The 20,474-nt window shown below is 41.6% G+C and overlaps 1 protein-coding gene across 1 annotated transcript in view; it reads right to left on the bottom strand.

The window, feature by feature from the left end:
• The window catches only part of ISM1 (isthmin 1), a 39,521-nt gene that overhangs the window by 17,494 nt on the left and 1,553 nt on the right, over positions 1 to 20,474 (bottom strand). The window contains 1 exon segment of the mRNA XM_027653799.1: positions 288 to 532. Within this exon segment, the coding sequence (XP_027509600.1) occupies positions 288 to 532 (245 nt within the window).

Genomic DNA, 20,474 nt, shown 5'->3' with positions numbered 1-20,474 from the left:
CAATCAACACTAGCCAAGGAGAAATTCAGAAAAAAAAATGAAATATGCCCATTAACTTAGACACAAAAAATATATAGTAGATATGTTTCATATATATATTATATTTTATCTGTAATGCAATGCTACATAATATTAAATTATACCGTATACATTCTCTCTTGGTGCTATTGGTAGAGGCAGATTGTTCTGACTGCGTGTCATGGAAGCCAGGCTGAAAGTTGTCTTGGTTTAGTAAAACAACTTTGTGCAAGACACAAAAGAGGTCAGATATTAACATGAATTTGTACCTGAATGTTGGGGTTCTGCCCATTGATGTCTGCTTTTGATAGGTCAGGGAAGTTTGGGAGATCCAGGAGGAAAGATCTGGGTCCATCTCTTTGCAGGGATGTGTGCCCGTTTTCCTGTTGGAATCGCTGCTTAGGGAATGGCCGGTGGGCAGCCTGGAGATCGGGGTATTCCCTGTGGTCCTCGGGGTTCAGGGTGAAGCTGTCTTCAGGAGAATGGTCATCTGCACTCAGCGTGTTCTGGGGAAGAAAAGTAACACATTATAACGACAACTGAAAGAGTGTCAGTCCTGCCAGTGCCCCCATCCATCTGCTGGCTGCAGCCTTGCAGCACCCAGACCCACTGCTCACTACTGGAACAGAAATCTCTGACCATCTGACATGATATAAAACTGAGTAATCCTTGGGGGTTTAGCTGTTCCAGGTTCCTGAACCATTCCAGCCTTGGTGTGAGCACCCACACGTTGCCACAAACACCAGACTTACAACAAACGTAGAAACATGAAGCTCTGAAGCCACCCCTGGGAAATCAAACTGTATCCCCTAAATGTGTCCCTAAAAACGGTGAAAGGTATACTTCTTATAAATCATTTTGAGTTTGCTTTGTTCCAAAGTGAAGCAAAAACACTGACTGCTCAGTCCATGTTGAAATTTATGGTATTAAAAGATCCTACCGCTGAGCTGGCAACCTCCCCTTCCCTCCCCTCAGTCTGCAGCAACTTCCATCTCATTGCCTGTGTTCCTCACCCAATTTCTCTGGTCTTGAACATCTGAACCTTCCTTCCTCTGGGATCTCATTTTCATGTTTGCCTAATGGTGGGATTGAATTTCACCAAGCTGTGGGTCAGCGGTTAATGCTTTTGTTATTGTTGAGCGTACTTTGGTGTTTTGTAGTACATTACAGCAGGCTGCCCCCGCACCAGTAGCACTGCAGCCACTGCCTTTGACCTCACCAAGGAGACACACTTAGTATCAAAACACTGCCTCCCTGGGTTAGGACTGGCCTGGGGACTTGGGGGGAAAAAACAGCAGAGAAGTCCAAAGTTCTTACGGCTACAAAAGAAAAGCACGGGGCAGACTCAGCACAGGTTTTGGTTTTGACTCAGCTGAAAAGTTTCAGGCTTGAGGTCTTAGTATGACTGCCTGGGGAGTTTTTATTTTCAGTTCATAAAGAGACAGCAAGCATGGAGAGGGTAAATGTTAAAGACCTATCTTTTAAAACAAGCACAATTAAAGTGGAATGGCCACATGTGGTTCTGGCTCTACTGAAGCATATTTTTGCCAGTATTTCTGGTTAAATGCAATCTTCGTCCAGCTCTCCTGGTTCAAATTAAGCCATAGCATACCTTTAGCTAAGCTCTCAGATAGATAACAGCTCCAATGCCTTTTATTTTGTGTTTATTTGCTTAGAAGGTTCTAAATTGACCTTTAAAGAGACTTTACAATATAATATGTGCACATTACAGGAAAATATTCAGTGAGCTAAATAAACTAAGATTTAAGACTAAGTGAGACTGTCTCAAGCAACAACAAAGGTGGTTCTCCTCTCCCCTCCTCACTGCACTCCATTTGTGGAGTCCAAAAATCAGATTCAGCAAAATTAATGTTGTCTTGGTATTGTCATACCCAAAAAAGTAATTTTATATATCTGTCTACAGCACAGATGCATAAACATTGTTCTGAATCAGTGTATGTGTGCAGTGCTAAAAATGTATGTGCTCCTGACAATCTGCATCATTTGCGGGCTAAAACACAGACCCTTCTCTTTTTTGACCATCAGGAAGGACTTTCAGTTGCCTTTAGTGGCTCATCCATTACTCAATATAAAGCAGATCACATGGCAGCGAGCTCTGGGAAACAAAATAGAGGGTCACTAAGACAACTTTAGGTTCCTTACTCATATGTGCTTTAACTTCACAGTTTTCAAACAGAATTTAACCATAAACTTTGTGGTGGCTTCTCAGTTATGTCTAACAACAAGGTGTGATAGTGCTGTTATTAAATTACTTCAGTCAGGAACCAAAAAAAATGTGGTACTTAACTACTTTTAGTGGGGTATCCTGCCCATAATCTTACCTTTATTAAAAATAAAGTAAGGTTTTATTAAAAAATAATAAAATTCTCACATACAATTTCATACTTTCCCTATTTGCTTGCCACTTGATTCTTCACATTAACATACCATGCAGCTAGAGCTGGTTGAAGACTTAAAGACCTATATTTAATTCCCTGATAAGACTTGCTGTGTGATCCTGACAGGTCATGTGCCTCGGTGGGGATAACAGCACTTCCCTTCCTCACTGTGATGTTTGTGGGGAGCTCAGCAACTACAATAATAAGGGCTATATAAAAAGTTTTTAATAGTGTCAGACAGATGGAATATCACATGGAGTTAGTTAGGAAATTGTCATGGTGAAGTAATGACATCAGGCTGATCGGGCCCACTACCAAGCTGCTTGGGGCAGGGACTGTCATTAATTAAAGTCTGAATGAGATGGGGTTTAATGTTAAAAAGAAAAATAGAGGGAGGACAAGATAACTGCTCTATCCCAAAGGCTGTTGCAGGGAAGGGAGGACGGACCACTCTGCTTGCTCAGGGTGGACATGACCCAAAGACCCCAGTTGATCGTTGGGTGCACATTTCTAACGTCAGTGACAGACGAGCTCCAGAGCAGACTTTGAGAAGGACATGGAGCTTGGCTTTAAGAGCAGGGTTGACTAATGCCTGGCAGGAATGACACAGGTTAAACAGTGTGTGCTCTGACTAAAGGCAGCGTTATCTCTTGCAGTCCCTTTTGCACTAGGACAAGCCCACGCTATTCCTCCTTGGGGCTCCTATGTCGTATTGCAACACAGGCAAAGGGGAATGCTCAATATGTGTGATCATTCCAGCTATCTGCTCATAGTACCAGGAGTGAAAGGTCATTTCTAAAATGACTGCCCATTTTTTAGGTAGATACTTCTTGGTGTAGTGTCTAAGCTGATTTGCAGTAATGTGTAAATGTATATTTCTGGTAAAAAGATAAAAGTGAGCTTGAACTGCATGTGAAGAGAAGAATATGCTCACTCTGTTCTACTACATTAGCTCAGCAAAGGCTCTTCCAACACCCATCTAGGAGGAAAATGTGTGTCCTTACTGTAGTGCCAGCATCCTTTCTGAAGAAAACAGGGGTTGTGTTCCAAACCTAATAGATGAAATTTAATTTAGGTTTTTGGTTTTTAGGAGGAATATTCTTCTCTTCTTATTTCTACGTTATTTCCCATGTTTATATTTCACACTGTTTATTTTTAGGTGTACACAATTTTTATTCCTGATGCTTTTTGGAAAGCAGGGTTGCTTGCCTTCCTTTAAAAGCTATGTCACTTCATTCTGAACTACTGACTCAGTTTCTTTGAAGTTATGACATTTCTAATTCAGGCACATTGGTTTCTTACTCAAATGATGCATCTGCTCTAAATATTTTAAGATAAAACACTTTCTTTCCTTCATTTAACGGGATTATTCACAACTTCTAAACTTTCCATTAAGATGATTTTAAGAGGTTACTCATGCTGGCTGTCAGCTACAGTTCTGCAGCCCCATAGGATCAGAGAATTATAGAGGTTCCTAACATAAAAACAGCTTAGAATTTTTGAGTGTTCCAAGTGTGGACAGTATATAAGGGCAGGAACATATCCATAGTTGTTTGACAAGGCAATGACTTAAACCCTCCAGAGAAAATTTGCTATACTCTTTGCATTACAGAATAACACACCTTGCAACACTCATCACTGAAAAAGGGAGGACAATAGGTCAGTGCATATCGGTGCCTTTGTGTCCATCTATAAACCAAGGAAGAAGAGAAATTCAAAGGGATTTTGTGAGGATAATTTTACATGTTGGTGATCCAGGAGGGACTTGCACCATGGCATCCACCACTGGCATCATGGTTTAAGGCACCAAGAGACAATGCAGGAGAAATATTCTGCAATTTAACTCTTCAGTAATCAAATCGGTATTTTAACTCCCCCCTTGGCCCTCACATTTTGTTTCTCCCTCTGTCATGATAGACATGAGCTGCAGGGAACTGTACTCTTTCTCTTCCCCACAGAGAAACTAAGCAGAAATGGGAACTTGTAAAAATACCAAACTAGGGGAAAAGGGAATTTTTCTGCAATTTTAGCAAGCAAGGAATTCTCTCTTCCTTATTTTAATCCCACCTCCAGTTCTGGAAAAACAACCGAGACAGAGAATAAGCAAGAAATTACTGTAGCTACAGAAAATATTCTGAAGCGGTTGCTTTTTCTCTGTCCTTCATATTTGTTACCTTCCTTCATTCCCTCCCCATTTGCCAAACTAAGGGCGCATTTGCAAGTACTGCTAATTATGGAGTTGAAAGAATTTGGGAAAACTGATGCAACTTATATGGTAACAGCTCCCAGACAGCAAGGGAATCTATTACTAAATCCCTGCTGCAGCTACATTGCTTTTTTTATTTCTTGTATACTCCTTTGAAATATCTTGTAAAATGATCTTGACAAGAGGTTTTGAACTGAAACCCGATGGTCTGCCAGTGCACTTTCATGATGCACCTGTACAGCATCTTCAACCACCAGCAACAAGGAACATTTATTTATTAGGAAACTTCACAGACGCTATAAAAGATTATATTGCTATGAGAGACAAAATGAGGCCTGGGGCCTTCACAGAAAACCATTACAGCCATTAGGACTGGTTTCATTTCCCACCTGCCTAAACAGATTGTTTTCATTTTGAAGGCTGTCGTGTGTTTCCAGGTTAGTGCTAAATGATCACTTTAAAATTAACCGGCCTGGGGAGGCCGAGTAACACACTGGGACACTACACGAGACTTCCACCTCCACAGATCCAGGATTTGTAATGAACTTTGGTGATCTAATTCCTGTTTGTTTTTTTTTTTTTTTTTGGTTTATCATGAGTATAAATAGCACAGGACCTACCGGGATGAGGTATGAGGACAGTGTTAGAGGAGCAGGCAGTGATGTTAAAAGCTGAGAAGAATTATCAGAGATACACAGAGAAAGATTTCTCTTATGATTAATACCACATACAGTCCAGGCAGTCAGACAGAAGTCAGACCAGAGGGGTGTCACATCAACCACTCAGCTAAGACAATCTCATTTTTCCTTAAAATGTGCTTGCCCCTCACTCATATAAGGGAATGAAGTGAAAGGCCTTATTTATCTTTAGAGAACTGCATAGACTAATTGTTTCAATAATTAATAGCACATTTTAGATAATCACTGTTCATAAATAATTTAAACCAGACTACACTGGCTTGCATGCACACAATTGCTTTCACTAAGGGGCTCCAAAACAGAGCATCTGCTTCAAACATTGTGCAAATAGAAGATGAATAACTGGTTAGAGTTGGTAGTAGTAGTAATAATAATAATAATAATAATAATAATAATAATAATAATAATGTTCTGTTAATCATGGTCTAGTTTTGAACAATTCTCTATTTAGTCCAGCAAAATCAGTAAAACGACAGTGTATCCAGTTTTAACTTGCAGTACATCTGCCTTTGTGAGTAATTGGCCATGGAAAGACCAAGCCCACTCATCCCAGAGCACACTGCTATGAGACACATTAGCTTTGGTGGCTCTTGAAGTGATTTTGTTTCTGAGGAGAACAGGATGGAGTCACAAATACTGCTGCGATTAAGACAGCAGAAATTCAGGGTAGACACGTTGATCCACAGTCACTGTTGGAGCAGCAGTCCACAGTAAGGCAGTGAGGGGCTTGGGATGCCCCAGGACACACCCAGTCCACCACAGTTAGTTTTCTGCCATATGCTCAAATAGCTCTCAGGAGCTGCATCCAGTAGAACCAGAATCTCAAAGCATCTGGGTACATTTATGGCAGAATCACAGCTTTTGAATTTTAGGGTTTTCACACTAAAAACTTCCAGCCCTCATAGCTACACAGAAAATCCTGAGCACTGAATGTGCAGCCAGGATGTGTGTTATGACTGCAGAGGCTGTAGTGTTGAAGCCCCCTCACATCCAAGATCTAGGAATTCCCAGGCAGCTCTTCTAAGGCACGTGGCCAACACTAAGTCAGGACCCTCCGTGGTGGAGGAAAAGGCTTGAATTGCCTTGTTGAACCTTCTGAACTGATCCATCCCAAGTGCCACACCATTCCTCCCCCACTGAGCCTGCTTATTGACTTGCAGTCCCCAAGCTTTGGTCCATCTCTCATTCAGACTCTACCTGGGAGTTCCTCTCACCAAGCTCCCTGTCTCCTCCACACCGCTAATAAACAGCGGGTCCACATCTGAACTGCTCTGGCAGACCATATTTTTTCCTCCAAGCTTAAGGAGAAAACCAACCATAGTATACTCAGATCTGGCAACCTTTTGCTACATGTTGTGGACACACATTTCACATCACAGCTCTTTTTTATGCTCTGTTGTTTGCTTGTATTTCATGTTTTCATTCAGCTGGAAAATACAAACAGTATGGTTCAGCTTGGAGGTGAAGAACTGCCAGTTTGTATAAACACTTTGATAATAGAGACTTGGTGGTGATTACAGCTCAATGTCTGCTGGAAAAAACAGAGGCCCTTTAGTAAATTTTTAATGCAGCACACACTGGTGCTTTGTTCTTCAGCAGATACTCAGCCATCCAGGGGACAGCCAAGCACACAGAATTAAATTGTGTAGGGCTTTGACAGATGTTCAGTGCCAAGTTTTGCTTGTAGTTAACAGATATTTTCAGTTGCCTTAGCTGGTGGTAAATATTTAGTTGTTCTTCATGACTCTGAAGATCTTCCCTGTAATCACTGCCTGGCTTCAGCTCTCCACACTGGACATGTTGATTTAGTGGCTGAACAGGCAAATGTACAACTGAAGAGTAGCCCAACTATTCCACTCCAATAACCTGTGGTGCCAAAATGCAAATTCTTTGAAAGTTCTAATTCTTTTTAGGCTTTATTAAACACTTGCATAAAATCAGTAGTATAATAAAGCTTTAAGTAGAATGCGTTTATACCCTGGCTGAATTTAATTGAACTAGTCTAATCTCGCCTATCATTTGAAATCTGCATAATAATTTACACATCAAGTTCCAACAGAATGGCAAAATCTGCCATAAGCTGCAATTGAAACTGCAAAGGAAATCCAGAATACTAATACTTTTTGTACACAACTCTTTTGTCAGGGTTTGCAGGCCAGCACACACAAAGTCAGTGTAAATGAAAGAAAACAAACATACATCTGAAATTATTTTCCTGGGTTTTAAACGATGTCCTTTTGCAAGTTTATTCACTAAATCACTATGGCTAGGATTTCACTAGGTGAACCAGTTTTAATAAATGAAGTTTTCATCTCTCCCTAGCTGAAACAGTAACCTTACTTGAAGCCTTTTCCATTTCCAAAGTTGCCTTCAGCTTGTTAGTTTCCAAGAAACAGCTATTCCCAGCCTCCGTGTCTCCCTCTCATATGCCACTGAATATCCACCCTATGCTTTCAAAAGTGTCTGTGACTCTGGCTGTGTTAACTGGCAGATGTTTTTAGAGACTAGAAAGTGTTTAGTCCCTGTGGACTAAGAGTTACATGATGACTTCATCACATAAGCAAAAGCTAATAACGGGAAAGCAAGAAAGCAGACAAGTGTTATATTCCAAAAACACGATGTTTCCTGTGCTTCTGGCAGTTACTTCTGTGCCTGAAAAAAGGCAAATCCCTTGAGTCTTGATGCTCAAACCCCCCCCCCCCCCCCCCCCCCCCCCCCCCCCCCCCCCCATCGAATTGCTGCAAGATAATTTACTCAACACTCCCTTAGCTGCCTTCCCCACCAATACGCACTTTCCTTGGGATGGAAAGTGAGAGGGTGAAGGTAGAGGAAAGGCAGTGTTTGTTTACCTTCAATATCTGTGCTCCAACTCTGTGCCTCACGACAGTCACTGCACCCAGGAGTTTGCAGCTAAACAGCAGCAGAAATCTGAGCGGCAGCCTCAGAACCGCTCACCTCTGCTCCTGCAGTGAAATATTCTTTCAAGTGTACAGTTTTACCCTCTCCATTTAAATAGAAAACTTTGGAGAGTGATACATGAGCAACTGGAAGTCATTAAGCACAAAAATGGCATCTGCACAGGCAGTGCAACACTTGCCTTGGTTTTGTATCAAGCCACCGGCAGTGGACACTGTGCCCTCTCTCTACATCTCCCTGAACTGCCCGAGTGACACATCAGGAAACCAGAGGAAGCAGATACACAGGAGAAAGGCCTCCCTCCAGTGACACGATGGGGAAGAAGAGCAAGTGATTAGACAGGCAGCACACCATGGCAAGACATTGTGAAGACCCTTCTCTGTCTAGGAGGGGAGAAAGGATTTGCCCTGGAGAGAAGCGCGGGCTTTCTGTATTATGAATTCTATGCATGTATATATAAATTTTCTTAGAACAGTAAGGGAGAGGGCTATTTCCTAGAGCTGATTAAAGAAGCATGACTCGATTTTCAATTTCAAACGACTCGGGGGGCATTCCAATCGACTGCAGACAGGAAATGAATACCATACATGCACTGAACAAGGCAGATGCTTTTGAATCTGACACTTACGTGAAATGAAAATATCTTCATTTCTGTCTCCCCTCCGCCCCATGATCACTAGTTAGTTCTGAGTTATTTTTAGGATAAATGGTTTTATTTTTCAAACTTGTTATAATCCTAGCATGTGCCTGAAGCCACCCAGACGCCACTGACAATAAACTGCATGGAGCAGGCCAAATGCATCTTTAGATTAGTCCCAGCAGCCTGACACAGCAGCAAGGTAGGAGAGGAAAGATAAGCAGTTCAGGTTTGAGATATCCTCACCTCCTCTGGTGAGGCACAGAGATGGTGAACATGCCAGATCCCAGGGAGGGAGATCGGCTCTGTACAAAGAGAGATCCCAAAGCACATACAGCAGAAGCACTGCAGAGCAGGTTGGAAGAGCAATTCCTTTTAGGCTGTGACAGGGAACTCATTTCCAGCTACTTAACTCTGATAGAGAGATAAATACATATCTTTTCTCCTCATACAGCTCTTACAAGCAACTGCAATAATTGTCATGGGAGTATTATGGTGTTTATAACCTGACTACAATGTAATTGTGGCTCCTTTCATCAATGGCAGCAGTGCATATCAGGGAATTGGTACATGCAGCTCTTTTTTCCCACTTAGTCCATATGTGTGCAAACGCATGATTTCAGCTGCATACTCCTCTTGTATTTTATTGTGGGAATACTTAAATAGGATAAAGGGAAAAAAAAATCAGAGTGGTGGTATTAATCTGGCCCTTACTCTGATGTTATACAGATAATTAGTTCATTTTATCTTGATGTTAAGACAGCTAGAGTCTAAGAACATGAAAAAATGATCCTCTTAGGAGACAGACAGGAGAAGAAGAAAGAGGGATGGGTAGGTGAGAAAGGCAGCTCTGATCTACATTATTTGCAAAGCCATGAATGCCAGATCAAAGAAGACCAGGAATGAAATTCACTGCCACTGAAGGATTTCAGCAGCTTTTTTCAGAGCTATTGATCTCTCAAGGGCAAACCCTTTTAAACACTAGGTGATGCCTCTAACTAGCCAGAACTCCCACCTTATACCGGCTGAGCCTTACGTGGTTTGCTTTCATCAGCTGGGGAAAGCAGAAACAGCTCAGACACTGCTGTATCTGGGTTCGATGAAGGAAACATAGAGCAGAGCACACAAATAGCACGTGTGCATTTTCTGCACCAGATGTTCCCTTTCTAATGGCCATCATGGTAGATGTTAACTAAAAAAAACAATTCCTCACTGACGAGCTGTGCCTTTGGTGACCAAAAATACTGTGGCTGAGGACAGAACACTGTCACCCTGGTGAGAGCTCTGGGAAGGGTCTGTTTGCTCAGTGCTGACTTACTGATAAAGTGACCTCATATTTTGTGTGGGATGAAGGTGGTATAAGACATCTAAGGAGCTAGTGCAGCTCAGCTGGCAAGCAGTGACTCGTTCATGAGTTTGGACTCACACGTCTAACCTGAACACCCAGAAGGCACATGATCCAACCCTAAATCAAGTACTGCATTGTCAAATGAACTATAGATTGGCTTTCCCCCTACACCCCTTCCCTTCCTTAGGTCAGGTGTCTTCGGAGTCTGGTAGACAAGATTCCAGCTGTTTTTGCCTTGTTGGGACACTTCAGGATCATGCCTTAAGCAAGAGCCAGTGGAATTGGGTGCAGTAAAGCAATTTCACCTGATGCATCCCTGGATGATTTCCTGAGAGCTGCCTCTGGGCTTCTGATATGGGTCCCCTTGCAGCAGGCTCGTTGCTGCCGCCATCACTGCATCAGCACACGATGGGTTATTCTGCCCTTTCCAAGCTCTGCTCACAATGCAAAGCCCACCTGCACCCACCAGCACTCAGAGCAATTTGGTACCTTAAACATTTTCAGGAAGTGGATGAGCATTTTCCTCCTGCATGTTTGGGTTGGGAGCTAGTGCTGCTACCATTTAAATGCATATCAGAAGCTCCAGGACTCTATCAGGCTAAACAGCTCATTTGAAACCTTTGGCACTATTGTTCTGGCACGCCTGAAGACACAGGCACAGTGTGGCTGCCCTAGGTTCCTTTTGAGGTATATATTAAAAATGTTAGACATATGCATATCCACCCCTCTATTCTTTCCTAATAAAAGCTTGGACTCTAAAGCACAAGGTGAGGAATAGATACTCCATTGGCCAGCTGCAGCAAGCCTTTCATAAAGAACACAACAATCAACCCCTATAATGGAAAACGATACTCCAGAAGCTCTGTCCTGACAAACATCTGTTTTCCTATTGTAGGAAGGAATAAGAACATAGGAAAAGTTAAATGCTGAATGCCTAAACAGGCTGAATTAAGAAGAGATGGTAGGAGTAATGATGGATGAATTGTAAACCACCTGCAAATGTTAGAATTGCTGCACTCTTCTGCAGACCATTATATGCAGTCTATACTGCAAACCTCCAACAGACAAGGACTGTGCTCTATAAAAATCATGATGAATGCAGGCTTGTTTTTATATTATAGAGGTCCTAATCCTCCTCCTCCTCTGTCTTTGCTCTATTGTTACAACATCAAAGACCAACTGCTGGCCAAGATACAGTCAATATGAAAAGGGCGACCAGCAAATTTACTGCTTGACTTCATTCCCTTTAAATGGAATAGGCACCATGGCCCTTTTTCAAAGTCCAATCGCAGACATATATCTTTTTTATTGGACATCATGTACAATAAAGTGAAGCTGTAACTTGGAAAAAAAAATAGAACACCTTCAAAAAATCCCATGAGGTGAACATTCCTTTATAAAAATATCACTGTGGTTACATGTTTAGAAAAACCCCGGGCACTCCTCAGGGCAAAAGGCATGGGCTGGCTAGGTTATAGTTTAGCTAAGATGCAGACCCATGCCTAATACTGAGCTGGTTTCAAAAAAACCCAAACCCAACCAACTAATAAAAAGTGATATATTTAATTCAGAATGCCAGTGTCATTCAAATAAACTGAAATGGCAGCATTCATGTCACAAGAATCGTTAACTGCTTTGTTACAGCCTGCTCTGTGCAGTGAACCTTTACAGACTTCTTCAGTTCAGAGAATCTTAAAATCAGCAGCACAAAATGCCAATATACACATGGCATCTTAAAAACTCCAGTCTGATTACTGAGGTAACTTCCAGAGAGAGCTGTAGCTGTAGACATTAAAGTCAGGGACAGTTTTATTGCTGTTGTATTGCTAAATAGAGGCTGAATAATTTCTGGCTATAAAATTAAATAGTGTATAAGCAACTCAAATAATGTAGGTGGTGAGTATAGTGTAGTGTTACAGAATCCACATTAAGTATCTATGGGGGTTTTTTTTAATGTTTGTTTTAAACTATTTAAACTATTAATCCTTTTTGTTTCTTTGGGTAACTTGTGCAAACAGACATTAGTAAATATCTGGTTAGTAATGTTATATCTAGACCAATCCCATACAGATTTTAAAATCCTGCACTAACGTATGTATGTGGCAGGTAAAACCAGGCAAATTTATGTTTTGTTACACCCATAGTAAACTTTAGCAGCTGGTTTCAGTGGAGTAATTATGGTTTCCTCACGGCAAACACTGCTGCTGCTGGGTTACTTCTAAGGCAATAAAGATACCAAAGCTGTGTAACTAATTTTTGAAGCACTAGCTTAAAAAAGATAGCCATCTTATCATTAGGTCCTCTTCACTGCTCTTTCTGTTACAATATGCTCTGTCTTCAGTCACCTCCTCTTTCCATCACATCCTACAGCAAAACTCATCTGGTACAAGAGCCTCATCTCCTACTCAGCATTCCTGGCACATAGGAAAAAAAGTGTTTCAATGACAATATTCAGTTGTTCAATAACTGAGTGCCCAACTCAACGGGAATGCAAAGGCAAGATGCCCAAAGGAAGCTTTCTGGAAGTTAAACCTGGCCCATGGACAACATGGACTCAATAACTGCTCCCTAGAAAGGGAGGAATCCACTTTTGGGGCACACTATCTGGGTGGTTTCTATAGATACTTACACTGTACTAAATGGCTTGAGTACTCAAGTACTGATCCCAACAGCCATGCAGGCAAAGAGAAAATGTTAAATTCCCAAGGAAGAGGAACTATTGTGGAATAAACAGTCCAGGATTTTTTAGTGGGTATGAAACTAACACTGAAACATAACAGATGGGAATTAATTCACGCAGTCGGAAGAAAGCCGCACGCCAAAGCCCAGTCTGCCTTTCGGCACAGGGGTCCCCTGTAGTATGTGCATATCAGTTCTGTAGAAAAACTGAGCTGTGAAAGATTCATATTCAAGAGGATCTTGGGTATGCAGCCAGGACAAGGCATTGATTTTGTGGAAGTCAGTGGAGCAAGGTCAATTTAAACACGCTGAGATAGCAGGTCTAGCTCAGCGATGTAAGTCAAGGGATGTTTGAGCTTCTCCTTTCAACATGCACTAACTCCACCAAGAGTGCTGAGAGAAAGATTTCACCTCTGATTTTCCTCTCTCATCTTTAGGAACATCTCCATAACATTAAAAGCTTGGAGGTGAACAATTCCAGGCCCGCTTTCATCTTGCTGACTGCCAGAAGAGAGGAATAAAAAAGATATGACCCACGGCCATGAGTTCTCCAAGCACTGAAAAACAAGGACAAAAGGATAAAGGAACTGCTCACCAGTACCGCCCACACCAGCTCCTCTAACCAAGCATTACAGTGCCACACAACCGACCGCTGTGGTGAGCCATCCCTTATTACAATAATAAGTTACATTTTACTTTGTTTTCTTTCTTTTTCTGGTATTTCAAATCAAAAGTACATGGAAATACCAACACTGGAAACATTCTGCTCTTGCTGATGTATCAATGAGCTCACTACGCTACTTCTTGGAAATGTTATTCATCTCTACTATGAATTTAGCCTGGCATTTACTGTCTTCAAAACTTGTAAAACAGGCACAATGGTCTTAAAGAGCAACATTAATAACCACTGCATCATTTAATGCTTCCTTCTGCCTCTTACTAAAGCACTTTGTATTTTTCTCTTTAAAGTTACGCTCCATTATTCACTTGTGACAGTGCCTACAGCCTCCATTCAGGCTGGAGACCCTTTTTACACTACACACCGTTCACAAGCTACACCACAAGGCTGGAATCTCAACCTCAATAAGCCAGGGTTGAGATTTTAAAAATAAAATAAGAAAAAAACCCACTCACACTGAAAGATAACACTTAAAAAGTCATCCTTTATGAAGAACATTATAAAGAGCTGTTAATTAGTGTAGTCTTAAAGCAGATAGCAAGATAAGAATCATAACAAAAGGGCAAAACAACCACTAACCAACACCATGAACAGAACAAAAATTACCCAGTACAACTGGCTAATACCACATTTGCAAGGAGGACTGGCAAAACACATAGAAGAGCACAAAGCAACCAACTCTGACAGCTAAACCTGCCAAGTCTAGTCTATCACTTTCAGGATGCAAGCACAAAGAAAAACTAGATTGCTTCAATTTTTGAGGTTTATGCTTGTGTAAGGAAACAATTGTCTGCATATATATTTGAAGTATGAGTTCATTTCAAGATTTTAAAGTGGCACAGAAAAATGTTAGCACAAGAAAAGCATGGCAAAATAACTTCCTACCGTTACTTGCATTCTGTGCACCTTTACACAACGAAAGAAAACAAATGAGAAATCCTAAAGCATGAATATTTACAAATCTGTGCATCTTAAAAACAGAGGCTTTCAAACTGATTTTTTCTTCCCACTGGAATACATGCCAATGACTCGGTTTTCTGAAGTCATGTCCATCTCTGTCTATCTCTGATTTTAGAAAACTTTTCAAACATGCCTAGTGTATGTATTAAGTGGCAGGCAAAGCCTGCATCATCTGCATCATTATCAATACCACTGTCTTCTGCAATTCACTTTCTGTGAAGTTTTCAGATGTGCAACACAATGCAGCTGGAGTTCTCACCTAATCAATCATTCTTTCACTGGTCCTTGTTTTCTTTGAAGATCTTTTCCACCATTTTGGGACAGTTCAGCATTGATTACTAATACACAGGTGTTGTAGATATGAGTAGAGACAAAAGAACAATGCTGAATTCAAACCATGGTTCCCGATTTATTTTCAACACAACCTGGATTGGTTAAACAGATGTCTCCCCAGCAAAGGAATTCCACAGCAGGGCAAGGTGTGGAAAAGCTTAGTATGCTGAACCTTTAAGTAGTGGGGCTCAGTTACCTATTAGCAGGTCATAAGGTATATGTTAAAAATCATGGGGGAGTATACAGTGACCAGCACCAGACAGCACAAAGATGATGAAATTGTTGGGGTCATAAAAACAAACAGCAGAGCTTCAGCTCTAGGCTTCCTGTTTTCTGTGGACAGCTGGAATCAGAAGAGGAAAGATCTGGGAAATTTGACTGAACCTAAGGGTTGACAACCAAAGCTGCAGGAGATTGTGCCAATCAGGTAAGAGCACAGGGTCAGCAGCAGCGTGGTTGTATCACTGCTATAGCTGTGATGGACCAACGGTGTCGTTCTGCGGAGAATAAACTTCCCTACACAATCAACAAAGACCACAAAATAAAAGCTGCTCCAGAACTAGTGCTGACTGCCCCAGTTAGATGAACCAATGTGGAAAGTACCAACCCAGCTCCATCCAGGACCTCTCTGTACCCATGCCTGGCCTCTCTACTCTCATTGTCATCAAGAGTGATCCTTACAGCTTTCCTGGGTTACTTTCCCAGGGACCAGTCTCAAACCCAGCACTCCTTGCATTGCCATGAGTCAGCTCTCTGGCCACCACAGGGCTCAGAATCCCTGTTAGCAGGCTTCCCTTTAACCACTCCCTTCACGCACAGGTAAGAATAGACTGAGAAGAGAAAGGTAAAAGGAGGAATGTCTCTGGGACCTGTCCTTGTAGTAGTCACTGTGGTTTGTGGCTGGCTCGAGGCCCATGGGAATGGACATGAGAACACCATGATGGTCCAGAATTTAGAATAACACCCACTCTGCTTTTTTTTCACACAAATTGCCCAATACTATAAAGGGAAATGATCCTAAATCTTGCTCAAACCATAAATAACTAACTCAAATACGCTCTTCAGTATAAAACACTGTGAAAAATCTCTGAGCTATAGTTACAGAGACAAAATTGAGAGGCACCCTGTGATTTAATGCCAGATATTTATCAGTGGTGACCCAAGATGAGCAGTACAGTAACTGTTAGCTGTTGAGCTGAAGAGATGCTTAGCAAAATATGCCTCATCCAAACATCCTGGTCAAATTTAATGCAGGAAGTTCCTTTTGTACCTGCCTAACACTGCTCCTTGCAGCCATAACTAAATACAATATTCTTGGATCCCTGTTCTGAATTATTGCAGTAGTCTAAGATACTAGAAAGTTTGTCACATCCTACCCTGAAGGTGTGGTAGCCCTTTTCCACCAAAGATGCTTTAGTTTGCTAGGAAATTAATTAAAGTGATAGGTATGAAGTTTAATTAATACTTTCTGGAGTTTTCCTGGAGCCAAGCTGGAAAGGTGAAAGAAGCTCTCCTAGGAGCAATGGATGCCAGAAAATGGTGCTCTGCTGAGTGGAGCAATCTCAAACCTTCATCCTTGTTTCCCGTTTTATCCTTTGCTTCCATGGATGCAGCAGCAGCACACGTAAGCTAATGACTCTTCCCTCCCCCTCGATCCTGGAACAAGCCACAGCCCACTAGCAAAACCACTAAAGAGCACACATAATTCTCTCCCTTGGGAGATGAGAGAACGAGCTGCACATGGTCTAAGTCATTCCTAAAGCTTAGTGCACAACTGGAGGAACATATGCCAAAGGGTGAGCTTTAGCTAAGAGCCTACACAGCAAAGCCTGCTGAGACCAGGCAGGTTTTACTGTCCCTGCCAAAAAGCATGGAACAGGATCTTCTGCGATGAGGAACCACCTCACCAAAAGAGATTTTGGTTTGCAGAGGATCAGTCTGCCTCATTCACAAGCCACCTGCTCTGAAAGTTATTCATATGAACTGCTCTTAAGGCAGAGAAGGATTTAGTGTTCGCATTAAACACACGATGTACATCCACTTATTGGCATCTCACATAGGCTAAGGCCAGTCTGGAAAATGGGAACACAGAACGTGGAGTAGACAGTTTTTCAAGGACAACTTAGACGATCGGTTCCTATTAGAACTAACCAAATGTAAAGCTCCAGAGCTCAAATAAGCTTTAAAAAAACTCAGTCTAAAACTCTCCCAAAGTAAACAGCTTGAGTCCTACTTAACTGAGGAAGCCAGAAAGCTGAAATATGCCACTGTCTCCAACTGGAGATCGTTTTGCTAATTGCCTGAGTGTAGAACAAGGGTCAGCAAGAACGCACAGGCTCTGAAAATACTGAAGTGCAACCCAGCAAAGGCAGCAGACAGCACACACCATAGTTGAGCCTCTCATGGTGTTGAGCTGTGGACCTTCAGAGAAAATTTAAGAGCTCAGCTCCGTAAAGGGCTCCTCACACGCCTTGGAGAGCGACTCCTGTGCAACCGTTTGTAGGCAGCAGAATGTGTTTCTCCTGGTAGGGCTCAGGGAACGTTTCTGACACGCTGTAATTGCTAACATGCTCATTGAGGAGGGGGGCAAGAACAGGAGAACGGTGATTAAAGGGAAAAATCTGTTTTCAGCACTGTGCTCCTTTTCGAATTATGTTCTCTTACATGGCTCCAGTTTTAAGCACAATTACTGAGCTTCAGGCTAATGTAATACTGCTGCAAGGACCGCAGTGGAGAGTCTGACTTCATGTGCTATGGCATATATTGTTGGTGGATCTGTTACTGCATTTTACAAGGTCATTTTTCTTGGTGTGGGAACACTGTTTTTCTTGGTGTGCAAGGCCTGCTATGGAAAAATTAGAAGTGAGGGGAATAAACTTCTTGATGAAATATTTTCTCTCAGAATGAAAGGACAGATTTTAGAGCACCGTAAAGTATTACAAATGTCTTCCAAAATTTATGTTCAAGCCTTCTCTTCATTTTAGAACTATGTAAAAAGACAAAAACATACCAAAGCAGCATTTTTCCATCTCTTAATACAACTTCACTTGCTCTTCTTCAGAAGCAAAAGTTTGTACTTCCTTAATTCACAGATATACTCCACAACAGATTCTGGATGCTACTTAAATTAGACCTAGAAATCTCACCAGAAAAAAACCAAAATCTCCTCCCTCTCCAAATCTCCTTTTTTTTTTTTGTTTTTTCCTTCGGAAGAGATGGAAGAAGGGGAATAAAATCTGATTGAGAAACACAAGGCTGATTCCCTCTCATAACTCAAGACTGTGAGATATTTTACAACTCCAATCTGGATTTCCCATCTTGTGTTAGTTTACACTACCACAACCCCATTCTAACAGCAGGCCCAGCACCCATTTCTGCAGCAGTGAACCGAGGGAGCCTGTGCCTGTATCTCACCCATCCCAAAGAGGACCAGAGGAGTACATTAGGATTTTCTCTTCAGTGCTGCTCCATTGCAACCAGACACAGTGACACAAGACAGACATCTGGGATCTCTGGAGACACACACAGAGCGGGGAAGGGCACCAAAGGGAAAAATAAGAGGGAGGAAGAAATGATTTGTTTAATTTTAGGATTGAAGGGATTTTTTTCTGTATTTCTTTCATCTATCAGTCTAATTAATTGCAGGGGTCAACATGATTGAAAGACCAAAAGAAATCAAAACCTATCCTCCAAAATCCTTCCTTCATTTGAAGAACCAAGGGATGGGAGAAACAGAAGCTCTTCCTCCCTTAAGGAATCAGACTTCAAAATGCTTACAGGTCAATATTTTAAACTATTTAAATCTCCAACAATATTTTAAGATTACTAAGGATTCTTCCTGAATCTGTTTTATGTAAAAACGACCCAATTCTGACCACTTCATTTGTGCAAATTGACTGCCTAAGCCCCCCAAAATACCATGTATTGATAATTGAGGGGCTTTTGATACAAATTTGCCATGTCAAAAGACATCTATAAACAGTTGCTCCAAAGATTACTCTTTCATGGACTTGCCACACTTCTTCATCAAATGAAAAAGTGACCTAATCACCTCTTCCGATCTTTTCTCTCCACAGACCTACTAAGACAGAAAAAACCTGAGAGATTTCTAAGTGCTTTTGTCGACAAGTCTGGGTTTGTGCAGTTTTGTTTTCCACACTGATTCTCTAGCTTGGAGTGCAGGGCACTAGGATTTTGTGTTTCAGTTCAGCATGTGCCACGATACAGCCCCAAACCCCGCCAAAATCAGGAGATCCCAGTGCAAACTTGCCATCGAGATCTATATTATGATGTTCTGAATGGAAGTATCTGCCTGTCAGAGTGCAACTTCCTAAAGCAGGTTACAAGATTTTCCAGCTAGTAATAGAATCCATGGAAGTCACAAAACCAAAAAAATTGATAGGCTTCCATCTGTTTAACCGATTGCTCTAATCAATATCCTTTCCCCCCGTAATATCTTGTACAGACACACTCTCTCAAATGCATAACTGCAGAATCAATTCAGTTGGGAAGTATATAAAAATTTCAATTCTACAAATGGCAAAACACGATGAAAATACGAACTGCTAAAGCTATCACGATGCTTAAAGGCACAGAGTTGATTAAAGTAACCTGTAAAAAAAACACTGGACAGAAAAAATTCTTGAAGTCAATAATTAACAGATATTCACGAGACAACCAACTACAATGACAATAATCCAGGATAATTATCTGAGGATGACTTTCCTCTTAGTTCACCCTAACCTTACAACAGTGCTCTAAATGGAGCTCCTTGGGGAAATGGCATCACCCGGAGTTCCCACCTGCCCAGATGTTTCCCTCATTATGTTACAAGCCTGTCAAGAAACGGTAAATTCAGGGTTATTCTAATGATAGCAAACACCTCATAAAAAACTTCTCCAAATTTACTTTTCCAAGGAACATCATGTCAAAAGGCATTTCAAGTGCCCACGAGGAAAGAAAGCATCATTCATAAAACATTTTGACCAGAAATCTTGCAGATATTAAAAAAAAAAAAATCTTGGAATGTCGAGCTGGTGATAAAACTGCAGCTCAAAAGAGAGACAGGTGGGGCCTTACCCAAAGTGCTGAGCACTCCCAAGCAGGACTCCCACCAAGTCCAGCAGGAGGTATTCTGAGTTAAGAAGAACTTACTCCAGTTTGTGACTGGGATGCTGAGTCTGCAGATCTGGGTTCCCTCCTGCAGCTGGTGGGTTCGCTTTGTGCAAACAGAGTGACCAGTACAGCCTGGTCTCTCCTTAATTTTCATCATGCCTTATGGAAATGTGCCCTGCTGGGACCATGATTCTTTCCAGGATGATAGAGCAGTTTACGTAAATTTATGGTGATAATAATTATACGTTTTCTGTCAACTTGGTGGTTGAGTTTTCTTTAACACTTGGATGCAGGGGAAAAAAAGTTGGTCAGGGCCCATGCAGCTGACGGGAGATTTACAAGCTTTTTGCCTGGGGAGGCTGATGATTCTGTGGCTTTGATCACTGTCTCCAACCATTACAAATGAATGGCAACATGTGATACTGAATCAAAAAGTATCACCTGCGAAAATAAGGAAACAGAATAAAAAAAGTCCTTTACCTCTGC

The sequence above is a fragment of the Corapipo altera genome, unplaced genomic scaffold (assembly GCF_003945725.1).
Source record: "Corapipo altera isolate COAL_440 unplaced genomic scaffold, ASM394572v1 70, whole genome shotgun sequence".
Lineage (NCBI taxonomy): Eukaryota > Metazoa > Chordata > Aves > Passeriformes > Pipridae > Corapipo > Corapipo altera.
This window is presented reverse-complemented; position numbering and strand designations above follow the sequence as displayed.